At 37.9% G+C, this 21,186-nt stretch overlaps 1 protein-coding gene across 4 annotated transcripts in view; it reads left to right on the top strand.

The window, feature by feature from the left end:
* The window catches only part of LOC150076271 (uncharacterized), a 695,145-nt gene that overhangs the window by 417,078 nt on the left and 256,881 nt on the right, over window positions 1–21,186 (top strand). For all 4 annotated transcript variants that reach the window (XM_090388135.1, XM_090388136.1, XM_090388134.1 and 1 more), the window contains exon 7: window positions 3,003–3,186. In XM_090388135.1, the coding sequence (XP_090244261.1) occupies window positions 3,003–3,186 (184 nt within the window). The remainder of the gene's footprint in view (window positions 1–3,002; window positions 3,187–21,186) is intronic.

Below are 21,186 nucleotides of genomic sequence, written 5' to 3'. Positions count from 1 at the left end.
ATTGGCCACTTGCATCCAACCAGAAGCAATTACAGGATCGCTTTTGGTTAGATGCTATTTGATTATTGGACCAATCTCAGTACATCTGATACACAGTGGTTACCACCAATCTGGCACCAACTGCTATGCCACATTTTAAAGTCACTAAAATCTTTCATCTTGCCCATTTTTCATCTTGCTCAAAACAGCATCCCAATGTACCCGCCCACCTGCTTTACATCATGGTACAAATTCATGACTCCGTTACTTAAGGAGTATTCCATTTTGTGAAAAGGGTAGGCATGCCCAATGTAGTGGCTTTTCAAGTGTATCTATATTTATATTATTAATATTGATGTGGCTGTGTTGCATTTGACATATTCTCTAACAAGAATTTTGTAGCCAGCATAACTTAAAAATATATATTCAGTAAACCCTCAATAATCCAGATTAATCGGGAGAGAGGTCATCCGGATTAAGCAATAATCCGGATTAGTGAAGCAAAAGATAGCCCTAAAAGACAAAAAAACTTACCCCAGGGGCTCACATCTGGTGTATATGGGCTTGGCACACCCAGGGTCCTGAGCTGGATATCATCATTCTTCTCTTTCTTGGTGATTCCCTTCTCTCTCTCTCTCTCTCTCTCTCTCTCTCTCTCTCTCTCTCTCTCTCTCTCTCTCTCTCTCTCTCTCTCTCTCTCTCTTAGGGTAACTTGGGAATTTTTTTTTGGCTGGTGCAGCATAAGCCTCAGGCTTCCTTGCACCATGTAGCTAATAATAAAATAATAATAAATGGAAAATTTAATGATATAGGTAGTGCTGATGAAAATAAATTTAAAAAATATCACTGTAGAGCTTTTATTTAAAAACTATAAAATGACAATACATTTATCCATCTATAGAAGACAGAAGTTGTACTTGTTTTTGAACATTATAACACAGGTTTGAAGAAACCATCAAGTTTTGTCTGAACAGACCTCTGCTGCTGTTCTTTAATTAGGATCTCCCTGATTTCTTAGGTGTTAATAATACTCCTGCAATTTTTGATTTGTTGAAGAGTCCACATAATTGATTACTGCATCAGTGCCATCTCTTGTGGAGCTAAGAAGTTTCTTCTTAATTGTAGATTCTTGTAGTTCATTTAGTTCATTATCTGATTCTTTTCCATAGCAGAATTCTTAATAACATCTGCAGCAGTTTCTTCCTCTGTCAGAAGCTGAAATCCAGTATCTCCTACTTGCAGTTCAGGCCAATCTTGGATATTTTCTTGTGTTATTTCAGTCTCTCCGGCTGCCTTAACACAGTCCTCTGGCTCTAATCCTTTAAAGTCAGTATATCACCATGTGTATTTTGCAAGAGTTTTTTTCCAGCCATTCACTAAAGTTTCCTTTTTAATGTCCCTCCAGGCACTGGCTCAGTTGAAGATAGCAGATTTGATATTGTATGATTTGTTATTTTCCAGCATTCTTCTTCCTTTTATCTTCATCCATTCTGTCTTCCAACGCCTCCATCACCTCATTAAGGAACTTGCACTTGTAGACCTTATTAAAGCAGTTTTGTTTGGTGACAAAGCCATGCACTTTATTTTACCTACATATTTTCAATATCTGGATGTGCAGGTGCACATCCAGATATTGAAAGTCGAGGATCAGAAGTGCTTTAATCTTGTAATCTAAAAATTTCAACACTTCTTATTGGTACCTCTTGACTTCGGGTATGAAGCGGTCATGGAACCAATTCTTTGTAATTTCTTGTGTGAACAAAGCATTTTGTGGATTGTAATAGACAACAGGAAATATGCACATATTGTCTTTTAATGTGCTTGTATTTCTAGCCTTGCTGACAACAGACTTTAGCCAATGAGTTCCATCTACATTGGCACAAAGAAGTGCTGAAAACTTCTTGCTCTTTTTCCACCCTGGAGTTGACTGCTCTGTACAAGAGGCTTGTGTATTTTCTGGTAGACCATGCCAAAACAGTCCCATTTCCTCAGTATCATATATTTAAGAATAACAAAGACCTGATTGTATTATTATTATTTCATTTAATTTTTTTCTAAGTGGCTCAACACCTTGAACATCACCACTTAGGGCTTCACCACAAATTTTTCTATTAGTGATATTGTGCCTTTGTCTGAATTGCCACAGTGATCCTGAACTGCAAGTAAAATTGTTTGACTTTAACTTCAAATGCTTTGCAAACTTTTCTGCTGCTGCCACCTTTAGCTCAACATCACACATGCCAATGCCACTTGATCGACACTGTGAATACCACTTAAATACAGCTTCTTCCAGCAACACTTCTTTTGGCTTTTTTAATTTCTGTCTATTTGATACACTGCTTTTATCACTCAACATCATCGAATTTTAAAGAAAATGCCTTTATTAATTCTTTTTTGTTTTTAATATCTGACACGGTCTGTTGACCAATTCCAAATTCTTCAGCAACTTTTTTTTTTTCCACAGGAACACCATTTTTAAGTTGTTGTTCACTCTGAGCTTGTTAATGATTTTTAAAGTAATGTGTTTTCTTTTTATTACACTTTTCAATTCTTCAGTACCCCATAAGTATATAAAATATGTTAACCTATGTACATATATACATATAAATAAGTATGCAAATTAAGTTATCTAAGCAATAACATCCTTCCAACTCATGGTCAACAATGATACTGAACAGCACACAAGACAATGCAATGTATGTTCCATCTCTCTCTCTCTTTCTCTCTACGCAGTCAGTCAGTGCACAGTCAGAGTGACTCATCTGCTTTCCTGAATCCCATGTGCTTTTCAAAGTACTTAACTGTGAACAGAATTTTTCAAATTTCGATCACGATTATCTAACATCTGGATTAACTGTAACCGGATTAGCAAGGGTTTACTGTATATTCTTAATTGTGGTCCTGTTTCACTTGCTGTGTGACACAATTTCAGATTAGCAATTATACTTTAAAGTGATTTTAATTTATTTACTAGATTTCTTTCTAGTAAGTTTATTGACCATAAATATATTACACATTTTCAGCTTATGATTCAGAGTTATCCTCCATCATCTAATCCTCGAGAAAATGTCAGTTCAGAAAAAATTGTCATGAAGACTACAGAGTATCGTTCTCAGTTTGCTTGGCCAAGAGGCAGTGTAGATATTCAGCCAGCCACTCCTAAATCAGCCTCTATGGGACTTATTGAAGATAAGAAAGAAGGATCAGGTAAACAGAAGACATATATTATATATAGAAACAAAATAAAAATAACTGGTTCTTTTCAAGTTTGTGCAAGTCTTGACATTTTTCTTTATACCGAAAATTCTCTCTCTCTCTCTCTCTCTCTCTCTCTCTCTCTCTCTCTCTCTCTCTCTCATGTTATAATAGAGCATAAAAATTCTTGCTGTTTTATGCTCTATTATAAGCTGTTTTATGTTAGAAAAAATTAATGAAATTAAATTTAAAAAATTTTATGCTGTTTTATGTTAGAAAAAATTAAGTTATATATGTTATGTATACATTGAGATGAGAATTAGGAAACCCATAAAATTTATAGTTTGCCTCATTTCCAGAGACAGATATGATTTTTAATGTGTATTATTTTCTTGAACCTGCCGAAACGAAGTAGAGGTAGCTTGAATTTAAGCCCTTCTTAAATAGAACTTAAGTCTGTCTTTCTTGGTAAGAGCAATCCTTTTCCTCTCACTAATCTCGTTGCTCTTCTCTGTACTCATTCCAGCAGATTTACATCCCTCCTAAAATGAGGCCTCTATACCTGTATGCAGTACTCAAAGTGTGGCCTGACCAACAACTTATACAAAGGGAAAATCACCTCCTTATCCCTACCAGCAAAATTCCTGTGTATCATTGACAAGACCCCATGGGCTGTTCTGGCAGCCTGCCTGAACTTCTCAGAAAACTTCATATCTGGCTGTGCAACAACCCTAGTCTTTTTCATTCTCCACCAACCTGAATGTAATACCACACAGTTGGTACATTACTCTGGGGTTGCTGCTAACCATATGCAGTACTTTGCATTTATTAATGTTAAACTTCAGTTGCCACCTCTCAACTCATCTGCCCAACTTTTATAGATTCTGTTGCAGTAGCGTACTGTCATTAACAACCTTGCCAAACTTCTTATCTTCAAACTTGGATATTAAGTCTGATATACCTTCATCAATATCATTGATAAATACAGAAAACAACAGTGGGCTGAACACCAAACTCTGGGACTCCACTAATAACATTAGTGGAGTCCCCCAGAAGAGCAGTGTCCATTGATTACCACTCCCTACCTTCTCTTACTTGGCCATCTCTTTATCCATATCAGCAACTTGTCCTTAATGCCGTACTGCTCCAGTTTGTACAGCTTCCTTTTATGTACAACAGTATCAAATGTTTTCCTGAAATCCAAGTATATGATCTCAAAATTATTTTTTGCATCCAGTTCCTTTGTGACCACATCGCAGCAGCCAATCAGACCGGTCAGTCAAGATCACCTCTAAACAAATCAATGCTGTGAATGAAATATATAACTTCACTACTATCTACATGGCCCCGTATTACTTTGTTAACTAGTGACTCTGTTATTTTCCCTGGAACAGAAGTTAAACAAAAAAGGTCTATAATTACTTGTGTCACCCTTTGATCTCCTTTTGTGAATTGGGGATATATTTGTACATCTCCAGTCCATGAGACCTCCCCTGAACTAACTCATAATTATGGCTAAGTGTTTACTTACTTCCTTTACTGCCTCCTTTAATATAGCTGGATAGATCCCATCCACTCCAGGTGCCTTTCTTATGTTTAACTTCAACAATTCCTCCTCCTCCTTTTCTCTCAGTTAGAGATTGATAAACTTCTGGCCTCCACTTCCCTACAGAATTCCTCATGTATGAATTTAGATGCAAAATACTCATTCAGTTTGTCAGTAACCTGAGCAGGATCTTTAACAACCCATGATATCAAGTGGACCAATCTGATTCATCCCCTTCCTTCTAGAGTTTACATTAGTAAAGAAGTCTTTGCTGTTTTTCTTTGCCTTCTTTGCCAAAAACCTTTTTTGTGACTTGATTACAGACTAGCTTTTATCTACCATAGCATTCTGTTTTACCTGGTAATTTATATGCATCCCATGCATTTTTCTTCTCTGTCATGACCCTCATTAGTTCATCTGACATCCATTTAGGCCTAAAACTTGAACGATATTTCTTAGTTGGTGTGAAAAGCCTAGTAGCTTCCAAGATTACTTCTTGGTCCCATTCCACTTATTCTTCAATGCTTCCCATTTAGAATTTGCTGTTGACAATATAGAATTTAAAAACTGTCTCAGTGGTCTGAGACAGTTTTTAAACTGCCACCTTTACGAAACAAAAACCATTCCCATTACCCTTGATGGTAGTTACATCTTTAAGTAAATCACACATCTGTACACTGTGATCACTGCCACCTAGTGGTTCCTTTATCTGCAGATTCTTAATGCATGAATAATCACTGCTGATAATCAGATCGAGAGTATTATTACCTCTGGTTGCCTCTCGAACATACTGCTGTAGAAAACAATCATCCAATAAATCCACAAAAGTCTTGCTAGTGTGCGGGTGACCAACCCACAAGTTCCAATAAAATATCCAGGAAGTTAAAATTTCCCATTATAAGACATTCTGATGTACTGGACAACTCTATTTCTCTGTACAGTTGTTCATTGTACTCATCAGAGTCATTAGGCCTATAACATACTCCTGCTCTCATTTTTCCTTTCCCTGTGCTTATGTCACACCAAACTGACTCAACATTACACTGTCTACCCATGTCAACTGGATGCATTTCCTTAGATTTTGTGTTTCTTATAACTAACGGCATAACCCCTTTCTATCCTGTGTATCCTTTCTGTACACATTGTACTCCCCAAATTCCAATTCTGCATTCCTTATATCAGAGTGACACCACGTCTCTGATATCCCAACAATATCTGCCTTTGATGTCTTAACCAGCACTTCAAATTCATTAAATTTATTTACTATACTTCTAGCATTGGTGTACATGTGAGTATACATGCGCCTGTTCTTGTTCCATGATGACAACCAGCAGTTCTTGAAATCCCCAGCACCTTGTTTTCCAGGCTAGAAGCAGTGCAAAAATTACTTTCACCTCTGCCTGCGGCTACTGTTATTCTGTGATTCACCCCCCCCCACAAGCTAGCAGTTTTCTGACCCACTTAATGCTGCCTCTATAGCATCAGCAAATATTCTTGCACCCTTTCTATTTAAGTGTATTTCATCCCTGTAGAAGCAGTCTCTCCTGTTAATAAGCACAGACCACACTGAGAAAAATTCTACCTCATGAGCCTTGCACAATCTCTCCTTGGCCAAACCGATTTAACAAGGCTCTCACAATATACTCCCTCCTATAGTGTCTAGACAGAATTGCAGGCACTTTCAAATTTAATCCTAACTTTCAAGTTTTTTCCAAAATTTATCTATACTTGTTAAGTAAATTTGCATATCTCCCACTGTTAATGTCATTTGTGCCAACGTGTACATCATAATCACCTATTGTAGCCTTTAAAATATATCTGCTCTACAACATCATCAACTTTTGCCCCTGGCACATATACTCTGGTCCTCCTCCACTTTGTACACAATATGTTTCCCTGACAAAGAGTCATCAGTAATAACTAGTTCCTGTGGGACCAGCATATTCTGCCTTGGAGATTGTCGCTGTGTTCCCTGATGCACAGGAGTTAGCTCTTGCATTGAATTGGGCTGCTAAAAGCTTGATGGGTCCCCATTTTAATTTCTTCGAGGGCATCTATCCTATTCTTCAAGCTCTCATAGAGGCCCAACAGAATGCTGAATTGGTGCCTAATTTCTTTACACTCCCTGCACACACAAAGACATCCTTCTTGACTAGATTGTGTCCTGTTCCAGAAAGCTCCACAAACATTTCACATTTTGCACATTTTTTTAGGCTGTGATGCTTTGGAGAATTCTCCCCTTCAGTTCTCCCCCAAGCCACAGCACTTCCACTATTTGGTGTTTGTTCTTTGCTGCTCTAGCCTGGGGCATGATTTTCGATTAAATTAATTTAATTGATTACATTGAAAATTAATAAGATTAATAAATTTAATTATTTAATGACAATACCACACTAAGCCAACAGATGCCTAAATGCAGTGATATGTAATACACTATATCATAATGATCACAATGTTAAATTATATATATCCTTAACTAAACCCAAAAAAGATATGTCCAACGAGTTACTTATTTATCACAATTAAAACTCTACTATTTGCACCAAAACACCAATACAATAGTGGTACGAGTAGTGAGTCATAACTTAACTAACATTTCCCTATCTACAACTCAATATAACAATGGTGGGAAGATTTGAACGATACAACGGTTCAACATGTATTAAATAGTAATCTACAAAATCTCTAGCTATATTAAAAATAAAATAACAGGAATTACTAGGACTATATAAAGCAACTTGGAGAGTACAATTTAATGTGGCAATTTAGTCAATAAAATGGCAAAATTTATCAAAAACCTCAGTTCTTGGAGCTGAAAATCCTCTGTCTAGTACTCTCGACTCTCATAGCTCCCAGAGTCACTGATTGCTGATCATATTGAGGTTTTTGAGATAGCTTAAGAATTAGCAGTTGGTGGATTTTTCCATTTACTTTGGAAAAGTAAAAGTAATTTCAATTCGGCGATAATTAGATGGGAGGGATTTTCCATCCTTTTTCAAAACTGGCCAGATATGAGAAAATTTCAAATTGAAGGAAAAACACCAGTGGAATAAGAAAGTAAAGGATGAAAGAGAACAAGAGCAAACTCAGTAGAATTGATTTGGAGAACAAGTGGAGAAATGCCATCAGGACCTGGAGTTCTCTCAGCATCTGGATTGTTTGGAATTCTAACATCCTTCTGTCAGAAGACCATTGCATTTAGTTCAGTACAGTATGAGGTGATTTACCAAGATCTTTGATACAAAAGTTAAAAGAAAAGTATGACGCTAGTAAGTCAGCTTTATCTTTAGCTGAGGACACAAAGGAACAAAGTAACAGAGGTGACTGTGTAAATGAACAGTAGTTTCAGCCAGCTTTTTGGAAGAGGCCAGCTGAACTATCTCTTGTTCAAATGCTCAACTACTATTTGTACAAGAGACAAGTTTTCTATTTTTATTCTTGAAATAGACCTTAGGGGTTGGGAAATGACCACTAATAATAACTGTCATAAATATTTGTGTATTTATTGCAGTTATAATGAGTGGGTTTCTATTTTAAGACTGTTCAAAATCAAGTTTTGATTGATTAATTACTGTTTTACAGTTGTTGCAAGCTTTAGTATAGGCAGAAAATGAAGCTGGAGATTTGGATACATACCAATTATCTTATGTTGCATTCTTTTCTCAAATAGCATTAGCATGTTTATTGGAAAACCAAGGTTTAGATAAAGAATGAGATTTTAGAGTGGAATGCAGAATAAAGGACCCCCCTTTCATTCCTCACAGGAATAATTTCTAAGAAAAATCTGAGCAAACATCAGGATCAGATGATTTAAACAGTAATAATACAACAAAGGAAAAGAGGAATAAATATCATCCAAGTCTTCCCATTTTGCAATTTTTTGATGCCAAACTGTATGGGACTGAGAATTGTCATTCTCAGTCCCATACAGTCTCATACTGAGAATGGTCATTCTCAGTCCCAAAAATCTCTCTCTCAGGGAGAGAGAGAGATTTTAAGCCAGAAAAGATAAAAAAATTGGAGATTCCAGATTAGGAGCCTGACAAAGAATATCAGTGTGGACATATGTTCAAGTATCATATTTGAAGCAAAAGGAATCATAGAAAAAATAGGGCAACTAAAATGAGTAGTGGTTGAGCTAACTGATAATTGAGGTACTTTCAAAAAGTAAGTGGAATCTGGCAGATAGTAGGTGGAAAGAGACATAATTGAGATTGTAACTGAGGCTATATATTTTGTTAAATGAATGAAGAAGTTTTTGGGAGGTTTAGCTCTTTTTGCAGATAAGTTTGTTTTATTAGTTTGACTATTCATGATGCATTCAGTACATAGGTAAAAGTGGGGGTGATATACATTGATGAGCCAAAACAGCCTGTACCTGGCGAGGTATGGATGCTACAAGATTTCTAAATGTGTCTTGTGGTATCTGGTACTAACATGTAACCACAGATACTTTAACTCCTGTAAGGTCCGTGGTGGAAACGCCGCAGATCGGAGATGCTGTTCCAGCACAAACCACAGATGGGATTGATGTCCCACTTAAATAGAAAGGGTGCAAGAATATTTGCTGATGCTATCGGGGCAGTGTTAGGTGGGTCGGAAAACTGCTAGATTGGGGGGGGATACAAGGACTAATAGATTAACAGTAGCCACTGGCAGAGGTGAAAGTGATTCTTGCACTGCTTCTATTGGAATGAGCCGCAGCCTGGAAAATAAGATGCAGGATATTTCAGAGACTGCTGGGAGTCATTGCGGTACAAGTAAACACATGGGTTGTGTTAGGGTAGCTAAGAATAGAAATAGGCGCATGTATAGTTGCGTGTACACCAATGCTAGGAGTTTAGTAAATAAATTTGATCTATCTGAGGTATTGCTCAAAACATCAAAGGCAGATATTGTTGGGATTTCAGAGACGTGGTGTCACACAGATATAAGGAATGCAGAACTGGAATTTGGGGAGTACAATGTCTACAGAAGGGATAGACAGGATAGGAAGGGAGGAGGGGTTATGCTATTAGTTAAGAAATACATAAAATCCAAGGAAGTGAAGCCAGTCGACATTGCTGGACAGTGCAGTGTCAAGTCAGTTTGGTGTGACATAAGCATTGGGAGATCAAAATTGAGAGTAGGAGTGTGCTATAGGCCTAATGACTCTGATGAGTCTAATAGAAATTGTACAGGGAAATAGAGTGGGCCAGTAAATCAGAGAGTCTTATAATGGGGGATTTTAATTTCCCAGATATTGACTGGAATTTGGGGGCTGGTCACTCACACACTAGCAAGACTTTTGTGAATTTATTGGATGATTGTTTTCTACATCAGCATGTTCGGGAGGCAACTAGAGGGAGTAATACTCTTGATTTGATTATCAGTAGTGATTCTTCATGCATTAAGAATCTGCAGGTAAATGAACCACTAGGTGGAAATGATCACAGCGTGCTGAAGTGGGATTTACTCAAAGAGGTAACTACCATTAGGGGTAAAGGTAAGGGTTATTGCTTTCGTAAAGGCGACTACGATGGACTGAGACAGTATTTAAATTCTATACAGTGGGACCAACTGATGATGTTACCAACAGCAAATTCAAAATGGGAAGCATTCAAAGAACTTATCTTGGAAGCTACTAGGCTTTACATACCAACTAAGAAATATTGTTCAAGGTTTAGGCCTAAATGGATGTCAGATGAACTAATGAGACATATGGCAGAGAAGAAAAATGCATGGGATACATACAAATTAACACGTGACACAGAAGCCTATAATAGATACAAGTTGATCTGTAACCAAGTTACAAAGGAGGTTAGGCAAGCGAACACAGATTACGAGAAATCTTTGGCAAGGGATGCAAAGAAAAAGAGCAAAGAGTTCTTTACTTATGTAAACTCTAAAGGAAGGGGATGAATCAGATTGGTCCACTTTATATCAATGGGTCAACTGTTGATGATCCTGCTCAGGTAGCTAACAAACTAAATGAATATTTTGCATCGACATTCACACATGACGAGTTATTCAGCAAGGGGAATGCCAGAGGTTTATTCAACTCTGGCAGTAAGCTAGAGAATCTTGTAATAACTGAGAGTAAAGTGGAGGAGAAATTGTTGAAGATAAATACAAGACAGGCGCCTGGGGTGGATGGGATCTATCCAGTTATATTAAAGGAGGCAGCAAAGGTAGTAAGCAAACCCTTAGCCATAATTATGAGAGCTTCCTTGGACTTAGGGGAAGTACCCATGGACTGGAGATGTGCAAATGTTACCCCAATTCACAAAGGAGGATCAAAAGGCGACACAAGTAATTATAGACCTGTTAGTTTAACTTCTGTTCCCAGAAAATTAATGGAGGCACTAGTTAAAGAAGCACTGCAGGATCATCTAGACAAGACTTCAGTTATAGCTCGGACACAGCATGGTTTTGTTAAGGGGAAGTCTTACCTGACCAATTTGATTGGATACTATGATGCAGTCACAAAAGAACTGGATACAGGGAATAACTTTGATATTATATACTTGGATCTTAGAAAGGCTTTTGATGCTGTTGCACATGGAAGACTGCTGCACAAATTAGAGCAGTGTGGCATTGGAGGCAAATTGCTGCTATGGATAAAGGGGTGGTTGAGGGGGAGAAGACAGAGAGTGGTAATCAATGGACACTGCTTATCGTTGACTAATGTTATTAGTGGAGTCCCTCAGGGTTCAGTATTGGGACCATTATTGTTTTCTGTATTTATAAATGATATTGATGATGGTATATCAAGCTTTATGTCCAAGTTTGCAGATGATACGAAGGTTAACAGGGTTGACAAGGACACTACTGACACTATTCTACTGCAACAGGATCTGGAAAGGTTGAGCAGATGGACTGAGAGGTGGCAAATGAAGTTTAACATTGACAAATGTAAAGTACTACATATGGGAAACAGCAACCCCAGAGCAACGTATCAACTCTGTGGTACTACACTGACAGTGGTAGAGAATGAAAGGGACCTGGGGGTGGTTGTGCAGGCAGATATGAAGTTCTCTGAGCAGTGCAGATGGGCTGCAAGAGTAGCTCATGGTGTATTGTCAATGATATATAGGAATTTTTCTAGCAGGGATAAGGTTTGTTTGTTTGTTATTTGGTTTTTAGGAGCATTAGCAACTAAGGCCATATTGCTCCGGGATATGCGGTGGTCATTTCGTGACCTTTCCGCATCCTCCGTATTTGGTGGTGACGGGCTCGAACCCCGGTCTAATCAAGAAGCGTGTGCTACGCACTGCTGCTCCTTCCCACCTGGCTACGGAGGCGCCTTAGGGATAAGGAGGTGATTATTCCCTTGTATAAGGCAATGGTCAGGCCACACCTAGAGTACTGTATACAGGTCTGGAGGCCTCATTTCAAGAAGGATGTAGGGATGCTGGAACGAGTGCAGAGAAGGGCAACAAGATTGGTGAATGGAGCAAAGGGATGCTCTTACGAAGAAAGGCTTAAGTTTTGCAAATTACAGTGTCTGGAGACTAGACACCAGCGAGGTGATCTGATTGAGGTTGAGCATGCTCAATGCTGATGGGATTCTTCCTCTTGCTCAGAAAAATCACCTGAGAGGGCATAAATTCAAATTAGGATAGACGTGAGGAAATTTGCCTTTAGCCGGCGGGTGGTCGTTGGTTGGTGGAACAGACTTCCATCCCTTGTAGTGGAAATTGATAGCCTAAATAAGTTTAAGGCTCAGCTGGACAGGTATTTCGAACGAACAGAGGTGTGAAGTGGAAGTGGTTATTTTTTATTTATTTATTTATTTTATTTATTTTTTTTTTTTGGCTGATGCTGCATAAGCTTGCTTTCTTGCATCAAATGCCTCTACTAATGCTAATGCTAATATCAATGTCCGGAGAATTTGGAAGCCAAGGCAATATCTGAAAGTCTTCCTCATGTTCCGCGAACTAGTCAAACAATCCAAGTGGTGTGGCATTGCACATTATCTTGCTGAAAGACGGCACCGCCAGAGGGAAGACTGTTGCCATGAAAGGGTGTACCTGGTCAGGAATGATGTTTAGGTAGATGTCAGAGTGCCTGGCACATGGATGACTGGACTCAGTGTATCCCAGCAGAACATCACCCAAAGTATGACACCACTGCCACCGGCTTGTTTTCATCCCATGGTGCATCCAGTCACCATCACTTCCCCAGGTAAACAATGCACACGTACCCAGCCATCCACATGGTGCAACAGGATCAGACTACCTTCTTCCAATCACTCAAGGTCCAGTTTCGATGCTCGCGTGCCCATTGTAGGCACTGTTGCCGGTGAACTTTGGTTAGCATGGGCACTAGGAGTGGCCTGTGGCTACGCAGCCCCATTTTCAGCAGGGTTCTATGTACTGTGTGTTGTGACATATTACTCCGATCACCAGCATCCCAATTACCGGCTAGTTGCACCACAGTTGACCTTCTGTTGTCACGTACCACCTGGGAGAGCCTTTGCTCACTTTGAGCATCAATAAGCTGTGGTTGTCCGACATGTCACCAGTGGTTTGTGGGTTCACCTCCTCGGACCACTTTTGGTAGGTACTAACCACGGCTGACCGTGAGCATCCCACCAGCCATGCCGTTTCAGATATGCTCTGACCTAGTCATCTGGCCATTACAATTGGCCTTTGTCAAACTCGCTTAAGTCTGTTGCCTTTTCCATATGAAGAATAAGAGTAACACTGATAAATGGAGCTCAGTATCAGCTGTTTTTTATACCATGTCCCGACCCGCACACATGTCATAATTCATCTGCAGTTGCTTCGATTTGCATATTGACTCACTTGTCATAATGTTTTGGCTCATCGGTGTATATATGAATGAATTTTTGGATAAACTGTAGACACAGAAAGAATATATCCAGCTCCTTGACTTAATATGGCCTGGGCAATGCCATTGTCATACACATTACCTGGACTCCCTCCAATTACTAGTTGACAGAATAGAGATAATGAGATTATACACTAACCGATCTAGATGCTTCCTAGAGAGTTACCAGTAGGTTTAGTCGAGTAGACTGTTTATCTAATACAGTTTTTACATGTCTGGCTGGTCTGCAAAAACTGTTAAGAGCTGTACCCTCAGAATGTAAGGAATATCGGTTCTTGCCATGATGCCAATCATAACCTAAAAAGATATCACTCATACTTCATGATGGAAGAGATGTCAAAGCTTTGCTCAGGAGACTAAACATGGGTTTCACTGCTTCAACATACAAAATGCAAATTGAGAGTATCTTTCCAAATTATGAGAATTGTCTATCACTTGGTAGATGACACTTACTGGTAAGTGTTTCTTTGTAGAATTATAGATGGTATATCTAACCTGAATATAAATAGTACTGTAAATAGTATTGTTATTTTATACTCCTAGAATTTGTAGCAAATGAATTTTACTGAATAGGATTTCCAGTCAGTAGAAGGTCTTTAATATACAAGAGAAAAAGTGTCGGAGGTAAGAAATGAACTCAGAAAGAAAGCTGGCCAATCAATTGCAAAAAAGCAGAAAGCAAGCTATAAGATGGAAACTGGCTTAAAAACCCTTTCTTCCAAACACTATTAAAAGACATTTAAAATGTCAAGAAAAATTGCTTGAGTTTCACCAGGCTTTTCCATCAAATTTGTCCAAAGATGAGTAAAATAAGACAAGATGTTACTAGTGAATCAATGCTGATGGAATCCATATTGGTAATCATTGATTAGGCAAAAGGTTTCAATATAATATCAAAGTTGGTGGTTGATGGATTTCTTCATTATTTTGGAAAGAATTGAGGTAAGTGCAATGGGACAGTAATTGATGGTGCCTCCGTAGCCTGGTGCGGATCGGCAGTGTGTAGCACACGCTTCTTGATTAAACCGGGGTTCGAGCCCGTGACCACCAAATACAGAGGATGCAGAAAGGTGCATCCTTCGTATTTGGTGGTCACGCATATCCCTGGTGCAATATGGCCTTAGTTGCTAATGCTCCTGAAAACCAAATAACAACAATAAGTCTTAGAGGGAAGTATAATACCAAAATATCAGCTTTATTTTTAGCTGAGGATGCAACAGAATGAACAGGTTGTAACATTGGTGGGATTATGGATAGACAGAAGTTGTGGCAAATAGTTTTGGCCAGAAAGCTCATTTAAATTTCAACATCAAGTAAGTTTCCAGAACTTTCTCTTGTAATGAGAGATAAAAGATTTCATTTCTTCACTGACAGAATCTGAGCGGACATCAGGATTGGAAGATTTAGAATAATAATCCAACCAAATAAAGGGGAATATAAATCACACAGATAATCCCATTACATATTATTGTAATGCCAAATGACCCAAGACTGAGAATGCTGTGTCTAAGTAAGTAAGCAAGCTTCTTGAAAGAATCCAAAAATGAACAACTAACCATCTTTGAACTCATTATCATTTGGACTCACCTGGCTATCATTATGCCACTATAATTAAATTCCTCATTTCCTACCTCTGGATTGAACCATGTTTTCCTAAGTCCTATTATTTCAGTATCATTGATTGAATTGAATCCAAAAGCTCAAATTCGTTTAATTTATTTACAGTACTTGTATTACTATATAGAAAATTTAAATTTTGCTTTTTAATATATTTGCTTAAACATATTTTTCCTGGTGGTATTTGACTTCTGGTGGTTTTTGGACCTATTTCAGTGTTTTATTTTTGTGCATAAGGTAATTATAGATTAGGCACATGTACTCATAGGGTGCAAATGAGATTTTAGCTCAGATAGCTGGCACCATCTGTTGCAAATTCAGACATGATAATAAAAAATAATAATAATGGTTCTCTGTAGAAAAAAAAAAAAAAAATATATATATATATATATATACATAACTGCTACTGTAATAGAAGTCCAAAGTCTGAAGATTAAAAGCACCAATCAAAAAAAAAAAAAAAATCCCACATTACAAAATCCCAAATTTAGAGAGGAATTAGATAAATTACCTCTCCATCCCCCTGGATGGAGAGGTAATTTATCCAATTCCTCTCTAAATTTGTTTAAACTACCCCACTGCCACAACACCAAATGAAAGTTTGTTCCAACAATCGAAACAAACTTTCAATTTCCAGTTTTCACATGTCTGTCCTTTGCCAGAGACTTCTTGTAATCTGCCTTAGCCTGGCTATTTCCCCCCCCCCACCTCATTGCTTGATTGCAGACTAGTTGATACTTACTGTGGATTTTGTATCATCTGATAAATTACATACATCCCATGCATTTTTTCCCCCTCTGTCACTTGTCTCATCAGTTCATCTGGTTTCCATTCAGATCTAAGCCGTGAACAGCATTTCTTAGTTGGTATAAAAAGCCTATTAGCTCCTGCAATTATTTCCCTGAATACTTCCCATTTAGAATTTGCAGTTGGCAATGTCATCAGTTGGTCCCACTGAATAGAATTTATAAACTGTCTAAGACCATTGTAATGGCTCTTACCAAAGCAAATCCCTTCTACTTACCTTTGTCAGTAGTTATATCATTAAGGAATTCCCACATTAATTCACATTAATTCACTATGATCACTGCCTCCTAGTGGTTTCTTTATCTGGAGAGTCCTAATGCACAAAGAGTCACTGCCAATAATCAGATCAGCAGAGTTTTGCTTTCTCTCATTTCTTCTCTAATGTACTGGTGTAGGAAATAGTCATCCAACAAATCCAGAAGTCTTTTTATTATGTGAGCAGCCAACCCACAAAAGCAGTCAATATCTGTAAAGCTAAAATCCCCATTATAAGACATCCTGATTTTCTGAACTAGTTTGTCTGTATATACTCATCAGTTATTTTGGCCTATAACACACTCCTACTCTCATTTCTTCTTCCCAGTGCTTATGGCACCACTGACTCAATAATGCACTGGCCATCACATTAACCAGATACACTGCCTTAGATTCTGTGTACTTCTTATCTCAAAGCATAACTCCCCCACCCCTCCTGTCCTGGCTCTCCTTTCTGTATGCATTGTACTCACCATATTCAAATGCTGTATCCATTATGTGTGAGTGGTGCCATGTCTCCAATATCTCTACAGTGTCCACATTTTTTTTTTTTTTTTTTATGAAACCCCAAACACGAGAGGTATTACAACCTATAGTACTTAGTACCACGCATGGGTTGAAGGTTGAGAAGACGAAAGAAGATATTTCTTGATATTAGACTTGAACTTCTGTAGACTGTAATTTTCAGGAAATACATATGAAGGAAGGTTGTTCCAGAAAATGGCAGTTGAATAAATAAACGAGGAAGACGAAAAGTTGGTTCTATGAGTTTGAAGATGGATAGTAAATGGATGTTGGCTGGTGCCGAGAGAGAGAGACAGCAAGCGGAAATTATAGAAGCCAATTCAGAAGAATGGTGCCCATGTAGAAAAGGCATGCAGCAGAAACAATATGTCTATGAGAGAGTGGAGAGACTCTGTTAGAGATAAGTCATTAATTAACCTAATTGCCCTCTTCTGCATGGAATCTAGAAGGCTGAGAGAGGTTTTGGGGGCACCGCCCCAGATGTGGGAACAATGTTCCATAGTAGGACGGATTTGCAATTTGTACAGAGTGAACAGCTGTTTGGAATAAAAGTAATGCTGAGAGAGAAAGAGAAAACAAAGTTTTTTAGATGCAGAGGAAGAAATATTTGTAATGTGCTTGTGCCAAGAGAGATTAGAAGTCAGGGTAATCCCCAAAAGAGATATATCATCTTGCCTAGAAATCGGAGTGTTGCCAAAGATAAGCATGGGAGCAGAAGAATCCTTTTTGCGAGATATAAGACAGGACTGAATTTTAGAAGGATTGAAATCAACTAAGTTGTCTTTGCCCTACTGGAGATCGGAATTTAAGGAATTGGTAGCAGATATTCGAGAAGTTGAAGTTGATTGAGCAGGGCAAGGTTTCTCAAACTGAAAGGTGGAATGCTATGTGCTATCATCAGCAAAACTATGGATAGGATATCTGGTCAATGGAAAAAGGTCATTAATATACAAGAGGAAAAGAGTGGGGGAAAGAACTGAACCTTCGGGGACACTAGCACTAGTGGAGAAGTTAGAAGACAGAGCCATCTACCATCACCCTCGGTGAGCAGTTAGAGAGAAAACTGGATAACCAATTTACAAAAAACAATCAGCGAACCATAAGATCGAAGCTTGTTCAGAAGACCTTTTTACCAAACACAATTGAAAGCCTTTGAGATGTCAAGAGCAACTGCTTGTGTTTCACCAAACTTTTCCATTGAATTTGTCCACAAATGGGTAACGTGAGACTGACGGAATCCATACTGGTGATTGTTGATCAGACGGAAGGTTTCTAGATAGTTAAGAGTTGGCGGTTAATTGATTCTCCATTACTGAGGTAGAGAAATTTTAAACCAGAGAAGATCGAAAATAGGAGATTCCAGATTACCAAGTCTCTGATGGGAAATACCAGAATGGATATATGCAGAAGTACCACCTTTGAGGGGAAAGACTCATACAGCAAATAATTTGGGCAACTGAGGTGAGCAGTAGCCGAATCAAACGATAACTGAGATTCTGTCAGAAAAAGTACATGGGGTTTCACAGACTCAAAGTGGAAATGGACATTGCTGCGATTAGAACTGAGACCATGTATATTGGTGAAATGAACTAGGAAGTATTTGAGAGGGTTAGGTCTTTTGGCAAATAAGTTTGCTCTATTAGTTTGACAATTCATGGTGTATTCAATAGTAAGAAAAGTGGAAGAGACATGCTGAATGAAGTAATGAAATTTTTGGATATGGCATACCTATGTTAAGAATATACCCAGATTTTTGACATAATGTGGCCTCGACAATGCCTCCGAGGCAGCATACGCACTTCTCAGATTCCCTCCAGTTACTAACTGGCAGAGCCTCCTAGAGAGTTACCAATAGGTTTGGTCCGGCGTAGTAACTAGTAGCCAGCCTGCAAACTTTAGAAGTCAGGGTAATCCCCAAAAGAGATATATCATTTTGCCTAGAAATCGGAGTGTCACTAAACATAAGCATAGGAGCAGAAGAATCCTTTTTGCGAGATATAAGACAAGACTGAGTTTTAGAAGGGTTGAAATCAACTAAGTTGTCTTTGCCCCACTGGAGAATTACCTGAAGATCGGCATTTAAGGAATTGGTAGCAGATTTTCGAGAAGTTGAAGCTGATTGAGCAGGACAAGATTTCTCAAAATGGAAAGTTGAATGCAATGTGCTATCATCGGCAAAACTATGGATAGGATTTCCAGTCAATGGAAGAAGGTCATTGATATACAAGAGGAAAAGAGTGGGGGAAAGAACTGAACCTTGGGGGACACCGGCATTAGTGGAGAAGTTAGAAGACAGAAAGCCATCTACCATCACCCTCAGTGAGCGATCAGAGAGAAAACTGGATAACCAATTACTAAAAACAGTTGGCAAACCATAAGATGGAAGCTTGTTTAGAAGACCTTTATGCCAAACACGATCAAAAGCCTTTGAGATGTCAAGAGCAACTACTTGTGTTTCACCGAACCTTTCCATTGAATTAGTCCATAAATGGGTAACATAAGCCAGAATATCACCAGTGGATCGACACTGACAGAATCCATACTGGCGATCAGATGGAAGGTTTCTAGGTAGGTTAAGAGTTGGCGGTTAATTGATTTCTCCACATTCTTTATGTCCCTTTGATTGCTCATCACTATATGACTCACTGAGACTCAGGGATGCCAGATTTCAAATTAGGTCTCGCGGGACAAAAATGAAAAAAAATTGCGGCAATTTTTCTCAAGAAAATTTTTTCACAATTAACGATTTTGACATATCATTTTTAATTTCTAAACTTCATTTTGGCCATTTAAAAATGTATCTAATAAAAAAAAAAAAAAAACAACAAAAGATAATTGACTTAAATTTTTATTTATACTATAATCCTAAAAATTATTCAATATTTATCATTTGATTTCACTTCATTAAGAATGACTAAAACCTTGATTTTTTTTAAAAAATTGGAATTCCAAAATTCTGTTTTATCAACTCGGCCTCCAAATTTTTTAGAATCAACCTATTTTTATCTTTATGCCAAGCACTCATCATTAGACTAAAAACCCTTTCAGATGTTGCATTTGCATGCAGAATAGAGAAAATGTATTCGATAATTTTTAAAAATTGTGGAGAAGAATTTTTTTTAAAAAAACAAAGCCATCTTTGATCACACGGTAATTGCCTTTCAATATCCATTATATTTGCCATAAATCTTTTTAAGAAGATATATTCTTCAAACAGCAAATCTTGATCTACTTCTATTTTAAATGCATTAGTGATTTCTATGATTTCATGAAATTGCTGGTATGCTATGCAAAGATAAGTTAGAGAGAATTTTATATTTGTGGTCATTGAAATTAAACCATTTCTCTATATATTTTATAGCCGTATCAAATAAATTATTTTCTTCCATTTTAAACCGTTTTGAAGCATTTAGGTTATCACAATTTTGGATAATTTCATGAATATTTTCTCCATAATAACATTCATTCTTATGCTCAATCAAGGATTGCCTTACATTATTCATAATTGAATATATTTCAACAATTGTAACATTACTACCTTGGAGTTTTTTTTAGCGCTGGTTGAAATATTGAACATACATTCTTTACAAATTTTACATACGCCACATGAAGCTCATGTTCAAAAAAATGTCTCAATATAGGTGCTATGTTATTCTTGCTCATAAAATATGATTTAATAGGTGCAAAATTGGTCAATATTCGCTCAATAGCCAGTAAAAGAGTCAGCCACCTTGTTGGTATATGCCGTAACATTTCATTCCATCCTGTTTCTGTCCATTCAAAAAAGTCTTTTAGTTCAGTCGTCTTTTTTGTTGAAGAGCTAAATTCATTAAATATTTTAATAACAATAGATTCTATATCAATACTGTCAAAATAATGTCAAAATAATTTTTATTCTTTTTATAATGAAAGATAAACGCACACTCGAGATACACCTAGCTTAGACCACCAGACAGCACTGACATCGTTGATCGCACTATTTACGCAGGCGCTTACGTCTAAAAATCCCTGAGCGGCTCGAGGGGATTCCTGGACATCTAACGCGTGCCATGAGCATCAGCGTGCAACTCACCCGCCAATGTTCGAAATTCATACATATTAGGAAAGAAATACATTTCATAACAGCATCCATCACTTTTTATGGCATTATTTTACAGTCAAAATCTGTTCATTTTTTACCTGCGGGACATTTAAATGTTTATGCAGGGCACAGGACAAATAACTTTTGTAGGGGATTGTCCCGTGCATTGCGGGACGTCTGGCATACCTGCTGAGACTGGACCTGAGAGCATTCTGGTTAGGTGACAATCCTATTCAACACATTACAAAAGTTATGCTTTAGATCCTACATTTGTATTTGATTGATGCTTGAGAAAGCCCTATCTAGCACACTTATGGGACCTATAGCAATTCTTCCTTTGTGCTTG

Source organism: Mastigoproctus giganteus, chromosome 13 (genome assembly GCF_048544385.1).
Source record: "Mastigoproctus giganteus isolate SK-2022 chromosome 13, ASM4854438v1, whole genome shotgun sequence".
Taxonomy (NCBI): Eukaryota; Metazoa; Arthropoda; class Arachnida; order Uropygi; family Thelyphonidae; genus Mastigoproctus; species Mastigoproctus giganteus.
Note: the sequence above shows the minus strand (reverse complement) of the source record. Positions and strands in the feature narration are given on the sequence as shown.